General features: G+C 39.4%; 1 protein-coding gene across 1 annotated transcript; it reads left to right on the top strand.

The window, feature by feature from the left end:
• The first annotated feature begins 5,940 nt into the window (after positions 1–5,940).
• Positions 5,941–13,349, top strand: LOC108881832 (suppressor of cytokine signaling 6). The gene is made up of 3 exons (XM_018674005.2): positions 5,941–6,342; positions 6,803–6,872; positions 8,078–13,349. The coding sequence occupies exon 3, from the start codon at positions 8,204–8,206 to the stop codon at positions 9,812–9,814; it is 1,611 nt and encodes a 536-aa protein (XP_018529521.1). The 5' UTR covers positions 5,941–6,342; positions 6,803–6,872; positions 8,078–8,203; the 3' UTR covers positions 9,815–13,349.
• The last annotated feature ends 685 nt before the right edge of the window (positions 13,350–14,034 follow it).

Raw genomic sequence — 14,034 nt, 5'->3', positions numbered from 1 at the left:
TCCTGTCATGGACCAGGGTGCGTTCAAGACCTACAACTGTGTAGGATCACCTGGACGGACCACAGTCTATGGAAACGACACGCGAGTTACTAATGCGCTTTTGAAAGCCATTCACAGAGTGTAGATTTAGATACAATTATAAAGTTACTTAGACGATGTCTCTTGAACATAGTTATATTTATACGTGCAGTGCATCGTTTTTCAGATCAGCACTTTAAAACCAACATGCAACAATAAATGGTCCTAAAAGACCACAAGTCATCTGTGCCCAATTTCAGCTCCACAAAGGTGCAGTTGAAAAACAAATAAAACTGCCTCACATATCCCAAATAGAAACTGTACTGACAAAGCTGAATAGCAAATACAAAATCACCCAAAGGGAATGTGATGGTTATAAGTGTCTGACAACTGACAAACACCAGTCCACCTTTGTAGCAGTGCAAGATATAAAACTTGTCTTTTTGTTTTTTTGACACCACCAAAAACCTACAAGCAGTCCTCAAACCTTTACAGGGCAAGGACCCCTACATATAGTATGTTCAGCAAATCACTGTTTATCAGATTCAGTCCCAAGAGCATATAGTTGTTCAACTGTTTGTCACATGACTCATATAATGTAATCTTTCGAAATGTTAAGTAAACACTTTTTTTTTTGCCAGGATCATCAGTGTTTCAAGGCGTGTTTCAAAATCATTGAAGGCTTTTGCATCGCTGACATATTGAGCGAAGTCTTGACTGCAGTCACATTATCCTGTCATTAAATTAATCTTCTCAAACACTGATGTTCTCAAAAATCAAAGTTGATGTGCATCGCCTCTTAACACACGTGCAGGCATAAATTCTTTTCATACTGTGCGTGTAACTTAATCTAATTGCACGAGATCTCACACTTGAGATGTGATGTGGATATGATCAGCCGACAGGGTGATAATTAAGTAACTTAGCAAATGATAATTTGATATGATAATAATATAATCACACAGTTTTTTGAGAATTCCAGAGGGATTTCAGCCCATAATTAATTTGGCTGTGTTCTGCTATAACCTAGATTCTTTAAGAGTTTGAGGGGGTAGAGGGAAAATTATCATTTGTGCTTTCATAAGCTATGACTGATTTACCTCAGCACGTATAGGTACATTTTACCAATATTCCTCTCCAGTTTCTCCTTATGTTACTTCATATTTAGAGACAATATTTTTCTCACAGTCTTTGATAGCATCACATATATCTATCCTTGTTCTAGAGCTCCATACATCATATTTAATGCATAGTGAGCCAAATTTCCAATCTGTTTTTATAAAGCTGCACCATTACACTAAATGGAAAATCATTTTACACACACATCCCTTCAGTTGTGTATGACATACAGTATGTGTATAGTATACAGCATGTTGTCTTTGAAAGCCTTTGCATCTTGGCCAGAATTTAAAATAAAATTTTGTGGGTTGGAACAGAGGTTGTCGGCACAACATGAGTCATATTGATGGACCTGCCAAAGGGTCCATTGACCTGTGGAGGTTAAAAGATTTATTCCAGTTCCGCCAGCCTCTCATACAGCATATAGGACTGAGTTTTTATGAATGTTTTTGACATTCCACAGATGTACAATGAGAATACAGAGTGAGAGCTCTGACATCCAAACAGCTGAGGAGGCTGTCTTTTACCTGGAGGAAAAAAATACATCGCCCTAAGTCAGACTAGGAGTGCTCAATAGCTGTTGAGTCTGCTCCAAACAGTACATCATATCATTTTTATTTGACAACCACTGTGCGCTTTGGATCGTTTGTTAGCGTCAACTCCAGACAAGAAGCAAAACTTCACTTTAGATTAATGAAAACATGGGGTGAAATGTATGTCATTTAACCCTGTACAATTCAGGCAAAAGGTAGGTTTTACCCACAGATGTCTTTTCAGATGTTTTTTTTTTTTTTTAATTAATGTTTCCTCATTTCCTAAAACTTTCTTATATATACTCTTTGTAAACATTTTTGAGACTTTGAGCTACATAAATACATATTTAGCTCAAAGGTATATTTTGTGTTTTGTACTTTCAACCTTTAATTACCTGTGTTTTTAAGTGCAGTTTAAGGATTTTTCACATTGTAAATCATACAATGCAAAATCTGTCAGTTATTTAGCATCGGGCTAAATTACTCATATGCCAGAAACCACCTCAGGCTGTTCATGAATGTAAGCCCTTCTCTGAGTGGAAATCATGCCAATTTAAATACTTTGAAGCCAGATTACTTCAAAGCATCTCAGTGTCTGGACTCTCACCATAGTTAAAGCTGATTCTGAGTCATCGTGCACTTGACCATATTGGAAAACCTGGACAGAAATCATGGAGCACATAACTATGGATTTCATTTTGGAGATAACTGAAGGAGGTTCTTTGCTAGAGCTAAAAAAGTATTATAAATATGTGGTTTTTCACAAATAGCTAAAATCATGGGGCAAAATCACTACACATCAGGGATCATATGAAAATTACTTTGGTGGAGAGGGCAGATGAATATATTTACTTTTTTCAGCATTAATAATATTTTCTTTGGACCTTTCCCTGACTAGTTCAAATACAGATGGTGCAACTTGTTTCACCATTAAAAACAGAACTGTATAAAGAAATTAAGGTGGGTGAATTTTAAAAATTGAGCACAGTTGAGGAATTTTTGTCTTTATGACCATGATTTCAGGTGGGTAAAAATTAATGACCTACCTGTGCTCTCCTAGAAAATCAGTCAAACTACCCTCACCTTTTCTAACCTCCTTTCTTCCCTTGATAATATTTGTACAATCCCTTTAAGCACTTTCACAAGACCTTAAAAGAGAATGTAACTAGAAATATGAGGAAGCTGTTGAATCAAAACAAGCAATGTGTTTCAAAAGAGCTGCTAGAAACCGCAACAACATCGGTTGTTACTCTTATGGCTCTTCATGCATGAAACAAGGTCAAATCAGCTAATTAATCATGTCATTATTGTAATCGTCCGAAATTCAGCTCCCCATATGGCAACAAAATGCAATGAGTTACTACCAGAATTAATAATGTGAAATCAAGGGTGACATTATAACAGACTCAAAGAATGGGAGCAAGCATAAACAAGTTATTCATTGTTTTAACTGAGTAGCCATTTGGCCTGAGTTCAAGTCTCTATAGCTGAGTCATAAGAATGTATGTTTACACAGCTGGTGTAACAGCAATTAATGCATCTTTGAAGACCTCTTACCTAGGGAGGGGAAAAAAATGATATGAAGGACTGATTTTGCAATTGGTCACTCCTTACCATAAATGCACAGGCTGTATTTTGAGGCTAACCTTTCCTATGTTATTCCACAGTCACTCCTGAAACAAAACCCAAGTGGTCCCACTGGCCCTGTCACTGTTTGACATGCCTGCTGTACCCGTCTTCCGCTCCGCTGCAAGTGTTGAGGATATGAGGGTGGGCACTGAGGGGGGCCCCCCCTCAACAATCTCCCATCGGCAAAAGGAGTCAAGTCAAAAGACTGAGTCAACTGAAGCAAAGCACAGACATATTGTGCAAATAATTTATGGCTGATGCAGCATTCATTTGAAATTAAGATGAAATGCGGGGAGCTTCCCTACATGTAGAGGTATCTCATTAAACAGTGTGGCCTGCTCCATGTGTACAATGTTCCATCCTGACTTGAGATTCAGTGTTTTGACTTGTGCTTATACATAAATTCAAATTCTTTGGGAATTATTGATCTTGAGACAGAGAGATGCTCTGCAGGCTCTCCTAGGTTAGGCTCCACGGTGTTTGACAAAATCATGCAGATGCTCAATTCCCATCAAACTATTAGCGCAAGATTTCATCCACGTAAAATCTAAACAGCCTGTTGTTATTAACAGTTTGATCTGTTTATCCTGTCATAGCAAAACAGACTGGGTTATGCCCACATTTGAATATTTACTTGTTTTTACTGTCTGGCAACAAATATCAACTAGACTAAAGTTTGTTTGTCAGGTCTAATTTAGCTTGTAGAAACATTGCATCCTTGCTTCCCAGTGTCCTTGGTGCTATATCTAAGAGCTGCCCCCCCCCCCCCCCACTCCCCACCAGTCCTTCCCTCCTGTGCCAACACATCAAGTGAAGGCAGCCTGATCAACCCTAATAGGGCCTGGTAATTAGAGTCTTTGCATAGAGCCTGTCTGCACGCAGCTGCCCTAAGCAGGTTGGGGAAGGACTGCCATACACTTGACAGTGTGGAAAAAACAATGTAATGTTCAGTATATGGGCCAAATTAGCCTGGCAGTGGTAAACACAATCTACTTTAAAACAATACTGACACTAATTAGGCGACCAATGTATCATTTCAGAGTTCAAGTTTTAGTTGCTGTATCAAGTACTTGAAAATACTTGGTGAGCCAACTTGATGTTTATGGAATACAAATTAGAGAGACCTTCCCACATAAAGGCGCACAGCCGGCATTAAGGGAAAAAAGTGTAATGGTTGATATTTCTACAGTTATTAGAGGTCTGGTGTGGAAAATGGAAGTCTGATCACTACTCTGGGGTAAGGTTATACTTTTATATAAACTGTATTATGCAAATCACAAGAAAAAAGACAGCCTTCATTTATTTTGTTATAATGTAAACATGCAAATGAAAAATGTCTCAATCTTCAAAAGCACCTGCTTTATATATACCCCATGTCATTGCAGTTAACCACTATGTACAGAACTTGGTTGAACAAAACAAACATAATATTTGAAATCTATGAGTCGAGCACAAGTCACACATGACACTGAAGCTTGGATTGGAAGCTTGGAAGGATGGAGGACTGGAATACATATTAGTGATTTAGGGCAATTAAGAAAAAAATCACTCTTTATTAGACATGCCAGCTGTGTCACACTAAATCTTCCCATGCTGCTGCCTTTTTATGAAAAGTCCAAACAACTTGGGTCATGCATTTTAAAACTGCTGTCTGAGGAAGTGTAGCAGGAAATGAAAAATAAATCTTCAGTCATTTGTAAGAAATAGCCAAAAATTTCACATGTCACAGAAAGCTGGTTTATATCTCTGCTATTATGAGTGAACTGAATAGGTAAATTCTTCAGCAACCACTCCCTATTGCAAGTTTGGCAGTTTTTCGTACTCAGTCATTTGTCTTTTCCAATCTTCTCTCTGTGGTGCAACATATTCATTTCCATTTCTGAGACAACACTTCTTTGAATGTTGATGAGAGTGGTGGCTTAATGTCCAATGTAATCTGTGCTAACGTTCCTTTAGAGCAACCTATGAAGTCCCCCCCTAAATGTGTGGATGTAGATTGACAAAATTATCAATACAGTAACTGCTGGCCATTGCTTTGGGCCATATGTCTTTATGTATTCACATTTTTTATTTCTCAACTCACTCTTTTTTTTTTCCGAGGGAGGTTCACAGTGTTTTTGCAACACCTTGCTCCATGTCTCGGAGCTGCCCAGCACAACCACATCCTCCTACTTTTGACAACTGCCCCATTAGAGCAGTTATAGTAAAATACTTTGCTCAAAAGCATTCTGTGGTGGTTGTTCAGACAGCTTTGTGTGATCTGACTGCAAATTCTCTCGTCTAACCTTAAAAGTAGAGAAGGTATTTCCAAACAGATGTCTCAGAATGATAACTTTAATTGACTTATAAACACATATAACAGATTGGGCCTTTTTAATGGGGTCTAATTTATTATTTTCTATACAAATGGAGTACCTATATTTTCTCATTTGCAGAATGCTTCTAATTTGAATATTTTACTGTATCCGTGAAATAATGCAGATTAGGTCAAATTATATCGAATGCTTTTTTAATTTTAGATTTAATTTTATTTTCTTTATTTTCTTCTTTTTTTTTTTTAGTCAAATTATGCACGTTTTCTAGGTGTCAGGGTTACGTCTGGCTCTAGGATGTAAAACTTGCTGTAGCTGCCCTGAGTCTGATTCGCTGCATCTGAATCTGCTCCCACAATTCAACAGGCAACAAAGGAAGAAAGGAAGAGGCCGTAAGCTACAAAGTGTTAGCCAACCCAGGCAGTAAGATGACACCTTATTGTGTCATTCTAGTCGGCTATGTAAACCCACACGTTTAGAGAAGTACCGAATCCGGCCGTACAAATGCTTTATGCTCTCATTTGGGCGTAGGAAATGACTAGAGGGAAGGTAACGGTAATGTTTTCGACATCACACGCTAACAAAGCTAGCTGATTGGCTTAGGTAGTCGTGAGCTAACATTAGCCAAGCTAACATTAGCCAACAATCGTCAAGGAGCGAACCTTTCATGAACGTGTTGCACCAGACAGATGCCAACACCCCTGGGTTATTTTATCTTGTAAGACAAGCAGGTAAGAGACAATATAATGTGCACATTTTAAAGAATGTGAATAGATCATATATGTATTCTGAAAGTAGATATGCTAACAAACTAACTGGTTGCTAGCTATTTCATGTTAGCATACAAGCAAGCCAACGTCTGTTAAATTGGCTAGCCAAATCACATAACCTCATTTTGTCTCTTATTCTTTAATAATTCATTTGTATCAATTATATCGTGATTGGAGCATTCGGTTTCACCATATTGTCATTAAAGGTTGACACTAACAAGCTTACCTAAGCTAAAGGCATGCTGTTGTGTCCGTAGGCCGTGCCAGGTCAGGACAAACCCTTGCTAACGTTGGTTTAATTTTGACACGCCGTTTGTTGTAAACGCTCACGTAGGCGTATACTATGTATTTTTTCCCTTTAAAACCATGTGTGAATCAGACGTGTAGAACTTTCGAAATAAGCTGTCTTTGTTTTTCATAGCATCAAATGAAAGGTGGTGGAAGTGGAACTTGACCCATCCAACTGAGTCACCATTTTCCTGCACATAATGGTGAGTAATCAGATTGCAGCTGTCTTGATTATCAAGCAGCTTTATTTAGGTGTTTCAAGTGGCACATGTCTCTAGATACTGTTCTAGTCTTGGTTTGCTAGCACTGTCATAGTTTTTAGACAAATGAAAAGGCAATGATTGTCATTTATTTCATATACTCATGACTAAGATAACTCAGTGAGTTTTTGGACTGATATTTTTTTGTTACTGTTTAGCCTTACAGCCTAGAAAATTACATTTAATTTGAAATAATGACTCTGAGATACAAGAACTTGCTTTCAACTGCAAGCCTGTTTGAAGGTGGTCATGTCTTTATTGGGGGAGCAGTGGAGAGACAGTAACCCTTTTCGTACATGGTCTATAGTGAACAGTGCAGCAGGGCAGTGATCTTGGACACACTGCCAAAACAAGCAAGGAATTTTAAGAGCAAAGCAGTGGCAGTAGCACGGACCTGGCAGAACATCACCAGGGAAAATACCAAGCAGCTGCTGATGTCTGTGGGTCAAAGAAAGAATCAAGTAGTCAGTGATTATGAAAGATTTGCTACAAAATATCAAATATAATGATTATATTTGCTTGTGTAAATTGCCTAGTTAACTCTGCCTCCCTAAAAATGGGCACTGTGTATTAAAGAGCCATGAGTCCTACATGTTTAAGTCAGTGTGAATGTAAAGACCGTCAAATTAAACCTAGAAGTCAGCACTTTTCATTTAAATCCTTTGTGCTGGGACACAAGAGCTGAAATCAAAAGTTGATCAACAGAAAAAAAATCAAGTTCTGTCTTCTCAATCGTGAGGATTTGCCCCTTTTCTCTCTTTTTGCTGAACTGATGACTTGATGATAAAGTGAATGTTTTGAAGGTTTTTGACTGCTTGTCAGAGAAAACGAGACATATGATAGCATTACATTGAACTGTAGGGGAAAATATTTTTTTCCTGACATTTTACAGACCAAATGATTAATTGCCTAATTGAGAAAATAAAACATTATTACTCCATAGTGAAAATAATCACTAGTGATCATTAGTGATTGTAGACGCAATTAGGATCGCAGATATTCACTGTCCAAATACATGGGAATTGCTTTAATGGTTAAATCTTTTCAGTGTGTTGTGTGTGTCCATATTATCAGCATTATGAGCATCTTTATGACTGAACCTATAATATCTATTATCTTTTATGTGTTATGTGTTTTTCTTTCTGCAGGGTTTGATGGCTCCACTGTATGCATGACTTGTTTCGTGTGGCCTGATGGGAGGACACTGTGGATAGTACTTTCATCGGGATACCAGAAGAGCCATCCCATGCCGCCACTTCGGAGGGCCTGTCAGAATGAAGAAGATAAGCCTTAAGACCATCCGCAAGTCCCTCAGCATAAAGGGCAAAGAGGAGGGTGACTTTGTCATGCTCCAGCAGCCCTCTGTGACTACAGAGTTTTCTAAGGAAGAGTCACTTTTTGGGGGCTGCTACACCAAAGAGCTCTCTGGCTGTGACCTTGGTGGAGAAGAGGACAAAGGGGGCCAGAATAAGGGCCGCTCAAAGACAGAGAGCCTGATGGGATCACTAAAGAGGAGGCTGTCTACCAAGCAGAAGGCAAAAGTGAAAGGTGGCTCCTCTGCCATAGGCTCAGTGGATGATGATGACACCTTCTCATCCTCCTCTGTGCCCATCAGCTTCAACGAGGTGAAAGCCCAGAGACCCCTTAGATCTGCATCCCTACGAAGTCACCATTATAGCCCCTCACCCTGGCCTCTGCGGTCAGTCAACTCCGACGATTCGTGTATTAAGATGGAGGTAAAGGTTAAAGCCATGGTTCACTCACCTAGTCCCAGTCCCAGCTTAAACGGTGTCCGCAAAGAATTTCATGATTTCCAGATGGAAGGGCTCTTTCAGGACCAAGCAGAATCCTTAAAGAATCTCCAGCAGCCACAAAATGGTGAGCTGCATCTAAATATTGATGAAAATGACGTGCCTGTGGTGCTGGGGTTGACGCCCCAGGACTACATCCAGTACACAATGCCTTTAGATGAGGGAATGTACCCAGAAGGGTCCCACTCTTGCTGCCTGGACAGCTCCTCTCCTATGGAGGTGGTGACTGAAGCAGACAATGGGTCCCTCCACACAGACCAGGGACAAGAGGAACATGAACTGGTTAGTGGGATGCCTTCGGATCTCTTCATGGAAACCTCAGTTAATAGTCTTCTCATCGGTTCTGCTGGTGTGATGCTCCAAAGCTCTAGAGTGGAGGTCCCGCCTCCCCTCTCTCCACTCCTGCCTCCGATGGCAAGTAATGGACATATCCCCAGGACTTTTTCGGGGTTCAGCTCTTCAGACAGCCAGGTAGCTGAGAGGGTAAGACACCACCTCAACTTTGACCCAAATTCAGCTCCTGGGGTCAGTCGGGTATATGATTCAGTCCAGAGCAGTGGACCAATGGTCGTGACCAGCCTGACGGAGGAGCTGAAGAAGCTGGCGAGGCAGGGCTGGTACTGGGGCCCCATCACACGCTGGGAGGCAGAGGAAAAGCTGGTCAACTTGGCTGATGGTTCATTCCTGGTGCGAGACAGCTCAGACGACAGGTACCTGCTCAGCCTGAGTTTCAGGTCACAGGGCAAAACCCTCCACACCCGCATCGAACACTCCAATGGACGCTTCAGCTTCTATGAGCAGCCCGATGTTGAAGGGCATACATCCATTGTTGACTTAATCGAACACTCTATCAAAGACTCAGAGAATGGAGCTTTTTGCTATTCCAGGTCTCGCTTACCAGGGTCTGCAACCTACCCTGTCAGACTAACCAACCCAGTATCTCGGTTTATGCAAGTGCGCTCCCTGCAGTACCTTTGTCGCTTTGTCATTAGACAATACACAAGAATAGACCTGATCCAGAAACTGCCCTTACCTAACAAGATGAAAGATTATCTGCAGGAGAAGCACTACTGAGGACACAGACAGGACAGTGGTAGCAATTTGCACTTTTGTGTTCAGTTAAGAGATTTAAACAAGGTTTACAGACAACCACAGTTTTGAGATGACTGGTTCTGGTGGCTCTTGATTTGTGTCCAGGTGACTGTCACTGTTTAGTCCTCCATTCCACTGTTCTGGGGTTTTTTCGCTGGTTTTTGGAGGCTCTACTTCCAGAAACACAGGCCAGCACATAATCTATTGCAAAAATATAGCAAAGGTTTACAGCCAAGTTATCTTAGTTGCATACATTAAGTGGAGACATTAGGCATGCATTGTGTTGTATTGTTAAGTGTAACATCCAGCTGTGCAAGTAGAGCAGATTTTAATAAATTTGCTGTCTGCATTATAGTTGGGCCAGTAAGAAAAATAGGATTCCACAGTTCATTGAATTTTTATCCACTAAATTGTACATTTCACAAATGAATTCAAGGATGGAATAGTTTTGAGTGAATTTTTAAAAATCAAATTTTAAGCTCTCTGCAGACTGACCAATGTTGATCATCTTTTGCATCTTATTAATTCTTAGACTGTGTGACATTACCATCTTTGTCAGCATGAACAGACTGCAAATTAGAACACTATTCTGCATTCATAATATGCAATTGCTCAAATTGCAAAGTTAGGCATCATTGTAATACAAGTGATAATGGCCAACCTGTTTCAGTTTTTTTCTAACATCTAAAGAAATTTTAAAACTTTGCTACTTTTCCAGTGGATGCAGCTTCCTTTTAAAGTATTATCAGATTATATCTACTCTGCTTCAATATGGTTAGACTGATGTGTGCTTTATTTTTTAGTTTGTCATGTTTGTTACTTTCAGCTGTTCTGGTGTACAAACATGAACATGAACATTAATAGACATGGATGCCTGTAGGTCAAACAAAAGTTCTAATGCTAACCACGGCACCATATCAGTATGTGTAAAATCCCCGTCATAGTCACACAGGCTTACTGGGTCCACAACATTAACATTCTGTTGCAAAAGATGTCCAAAGTTTGCCGGTCTGTCAGAGGCTTTTAACAGTTGGTGAGAGAAGTAGCTTTAAATTGTATGGCTGCATGTAGCCATTATATAATGTGCAAAGCCTAAAGGTACTGATGATGCTGGATTTTCATGTCATGCTGTTTGTAGAAACAGCATCAAGTTGATGTATAGACCTTCTCAAAATATATTAAAAGTTAAATCTTTCTGCATTAGGAATGTTACAAAAACTGCACCGCAGCTCAGGCCTAACAACTTTGTCACTGTCTGTAATGCTTGTATCTGCATGTAGTAAAGGCTTCAAGACTGTCAATTAAGGACACTGTAGAGTTAATCTAAATGAGTCAAGATGTCACAGTAAAAGGGTGTTAAGATTTTGGCTCTGTTGTTTAAGCGCAACTCTGAGTAAAAGGCTGTTTAATGCACAATTGCATTTTCCTTAGGCAGTTTATATGTAAAGAAAATTGGCCTCAATTACCCTACAACTGAAAACAGATAACTAGTCGACTGACCTAAATCTGTATGTAGGGATGGCTGTTTGTTAGTCTCTTAACTCCAGCAATGAGCTGGACCCAGATCAAAGGAATCCCAAAAATAGTGTGAGCTTAGGTAAATGGATTTGGGAAAGCCAGGGTTAAGTCCTCCTTGCCATCTTGGAGTGCTGCCAGGGTTTCAGCAAATGACAAAAGTTCCATCACAGCTGCATGGCATCATTAGTGTCATATGGTTTTCAAGGGCATAAAAAAAAAAGCATACACTTTTTGCCATTGCTTATTCACATTGTCCCCAGTCCCCACAGAGCTGCACTACCCCACAGATTGTCTCGCTACTGGGCTGTTTGTGCCAGAGTAAAGGGAAGAGCACACAGTATGCTACGCAAGTGCTTTATATGGATACTTTGACAGGGAATTGTTTTTTCACAATATGAATGAGCATCTTTTTGACATCAGTGTCCTTAAAAGTATTTGGAAAATGGTCTCTCGGACAACTTTGGTAGGTTGTTAGCGCATAGTTCTAGTTTTAGTTAGCTGGAAATGTTGGTGTCTGAGGAAGTTACCATGAATCTAGCACAGCAGAAATTAGATAGGAACTTTGAATGGTGTTGCATGTTTAAAGACTTAGCATTTTAAAGCTTTGAGTTGTATAGGAATGAAGGATCTAGGATGTGTGTTTGGCTGTGTAGAAGGATGTTTTTTCTGTCACAAACATTGGCTGGACATTCTGTGTACAAGAAATGTGTTTTTCTTTTTAGAATCCTTTAGTGAAATTTTTTTGTGACATTTGCCATCTGGGGGATGGGGCTGTACAAAAGGAATGTACGCTTGTTTGAGGTATCCATTTTATCTGCCTGCAAACCAGTTTCAGAAAGCATGAAAATCATCAAAACTACATTGACACATTTTTGCACTTGAATATTCTCCATTGACATGCTTGGATCCTCTCTTGCCTAGAGTTGTCCTTCAGATGGCTTTTTAAAAAAAAAAAAAAGAAAAAAAAAGAAGAAGAAACAAAGTCACACATCTGTCCTTATGTGTTCATGTAAATGTTTAGATTGAATCGAGATCGTTTTGTTTTTGTCATATCTGTGGGATATAAAGGGTAAGGCACCAGCATCATATCTAAGCCTCTGCTAATGCTCATGGGCTGTCAAGGAATGGGATCATGGCAAGAATGTGGATGTAAATTTAATTTTACTTCTTCTTTTGGGTGCGTGTGTATGTGTTTTCATTTGAAATGTGAAAGTAAACTGTTAGTCTTTTTTAATACAATGTTGTTCTATGTGTATTTCCATTTTAATTTGCAATTTGTCATCAAATTTTGACAAGCAGGAACCAGTTTCATATGGTGTTGCTGCTGTGAGTTTTCTAAATACTTATTTAGTTTATTATTAAGCATTATTGCCTTCAATGTTTGATTCCAGAGGTTGATGCTTGTTCAGACTGCTGAAGCATTTTGAATTCATAACAGCTGTTTAGCACTTAACAAGCTCCAACAATTTTTTTGTGTGTGAAGGTGATTGTTTACAACGTTATGTTTGGAAATGCCCCTCCCTTCCCCTTGGGTTTTTTTTTTTTTTTTTTTTAATCCCTCTCTCACATGAACATCCTGGTACAATTTGAAAACAGTTTTATTTCATTTTAATGTGTTAGACACATTTGTGCTGCTTATGGATATGATTGCCTTGTATTTAACAATGGGGAAATAGAATGTCACCAGTGTAGATGTATGTACACATAATGACTCCGGTTATCATCTTGGGAGAGCAAAGCAGATTTGCAATTTGTTAACAACTGTAGTCAGCTAAAAGAGCATTAGTAGCGATTAGAAAAACCCTCTGTAGAATTACCAGTTCACTCCAGTTTACATTGGTTGTCAACTGTCAACTTTCCAAAGTAGATGGTCTTTTTGTATTTTTCTTTTGGAAAAAAAAATCAACAGTGATTTATTGCACATTTTGGATACAGTTCAAGAGTTTTTTGTATCTGCCAATTATAAATTATAAATAAAAAAAACTATATTCTAAAAAAATGTTTTTATACGTACTTGTTCACTCCTATCACTCTCATTCGACTCATCGCTGCATTCAGAGTTGGAATTATACCATAGCTTGGAGCCAGGGATGCACTTAACAAGATCCTGATCATGCTTGCAGTCGTGTTAATAGATCAAATCATGGAGCTCTTAAGGAGATTCTTTCCACAGTGGGTACAAATTGGCAGGTAATCCCAGAGCTCTGGTTGTCTAATTTACAGAGACAATCTGGGAGGTCTTTAAATACAACAGTGAAGCAGAGACTCTGGGGAAAGATTAGCTAGCAGCAATGCTACCATCCTCGCTTTAACTTCACTTTAAGACGACTCTGGAGAAACACTGAGTGAGTTCTTGTGTTGTAGAAGAGGGGGGGGGTAATGGTGTCAGGTTTGGACTTGGATCTGCTGAAACATGGTCTGCATGGTGATGAGGAGGTAGGCTTTGTTAACTGCTGTGTCTGACAGGCCTCTCCAGGCATCTGAGGTGAAGATACACAACTGTTTACTCTCTCTGCCCGGTTCAGGATGATTTATTCATAGCACACACTGGTGGTCGCATGTCATATGGAGATGCCTCCATCATAAAAGGACTCATCTCTGCTTTCTGCTGTTATTTTTTTTAATTTTGCAGATTTTCAACCTGTTTATATTCCAGAATTTTACGGGAAAGGTGTTACTTTGCT

The sequence above is a fragment of the Lates calcarifer genome, linkage group LG24 (genome assembly GCF_001640805.2).
Source record: "Lates calcarifer isolate ASB-BC8 linkage group LG24, TLL_Latcal_v3, whole genome shotgun sequence".
Classification (NCBI taxonomy): domain Eukaryota; kingdom Metazoa; phylum Chordata; class Actinopteri; family Centropomidae; genus Lates; species Lates calcarifer.
Note: the sequence above shows the minus strand (reverse complement) of the source record. Positions and strands in the feature narration are given on the sequence as shown.

What these genes read in the sequence shown, in the direction of transcription:
- LOC108881832 (XM_018674005.2), top strand. Translation starts at nt 8,204, where the DNA reads ATGAAGAAGATAAGCCTTAAGACCATCCGCAAGTCCCTCAGCATAAAG.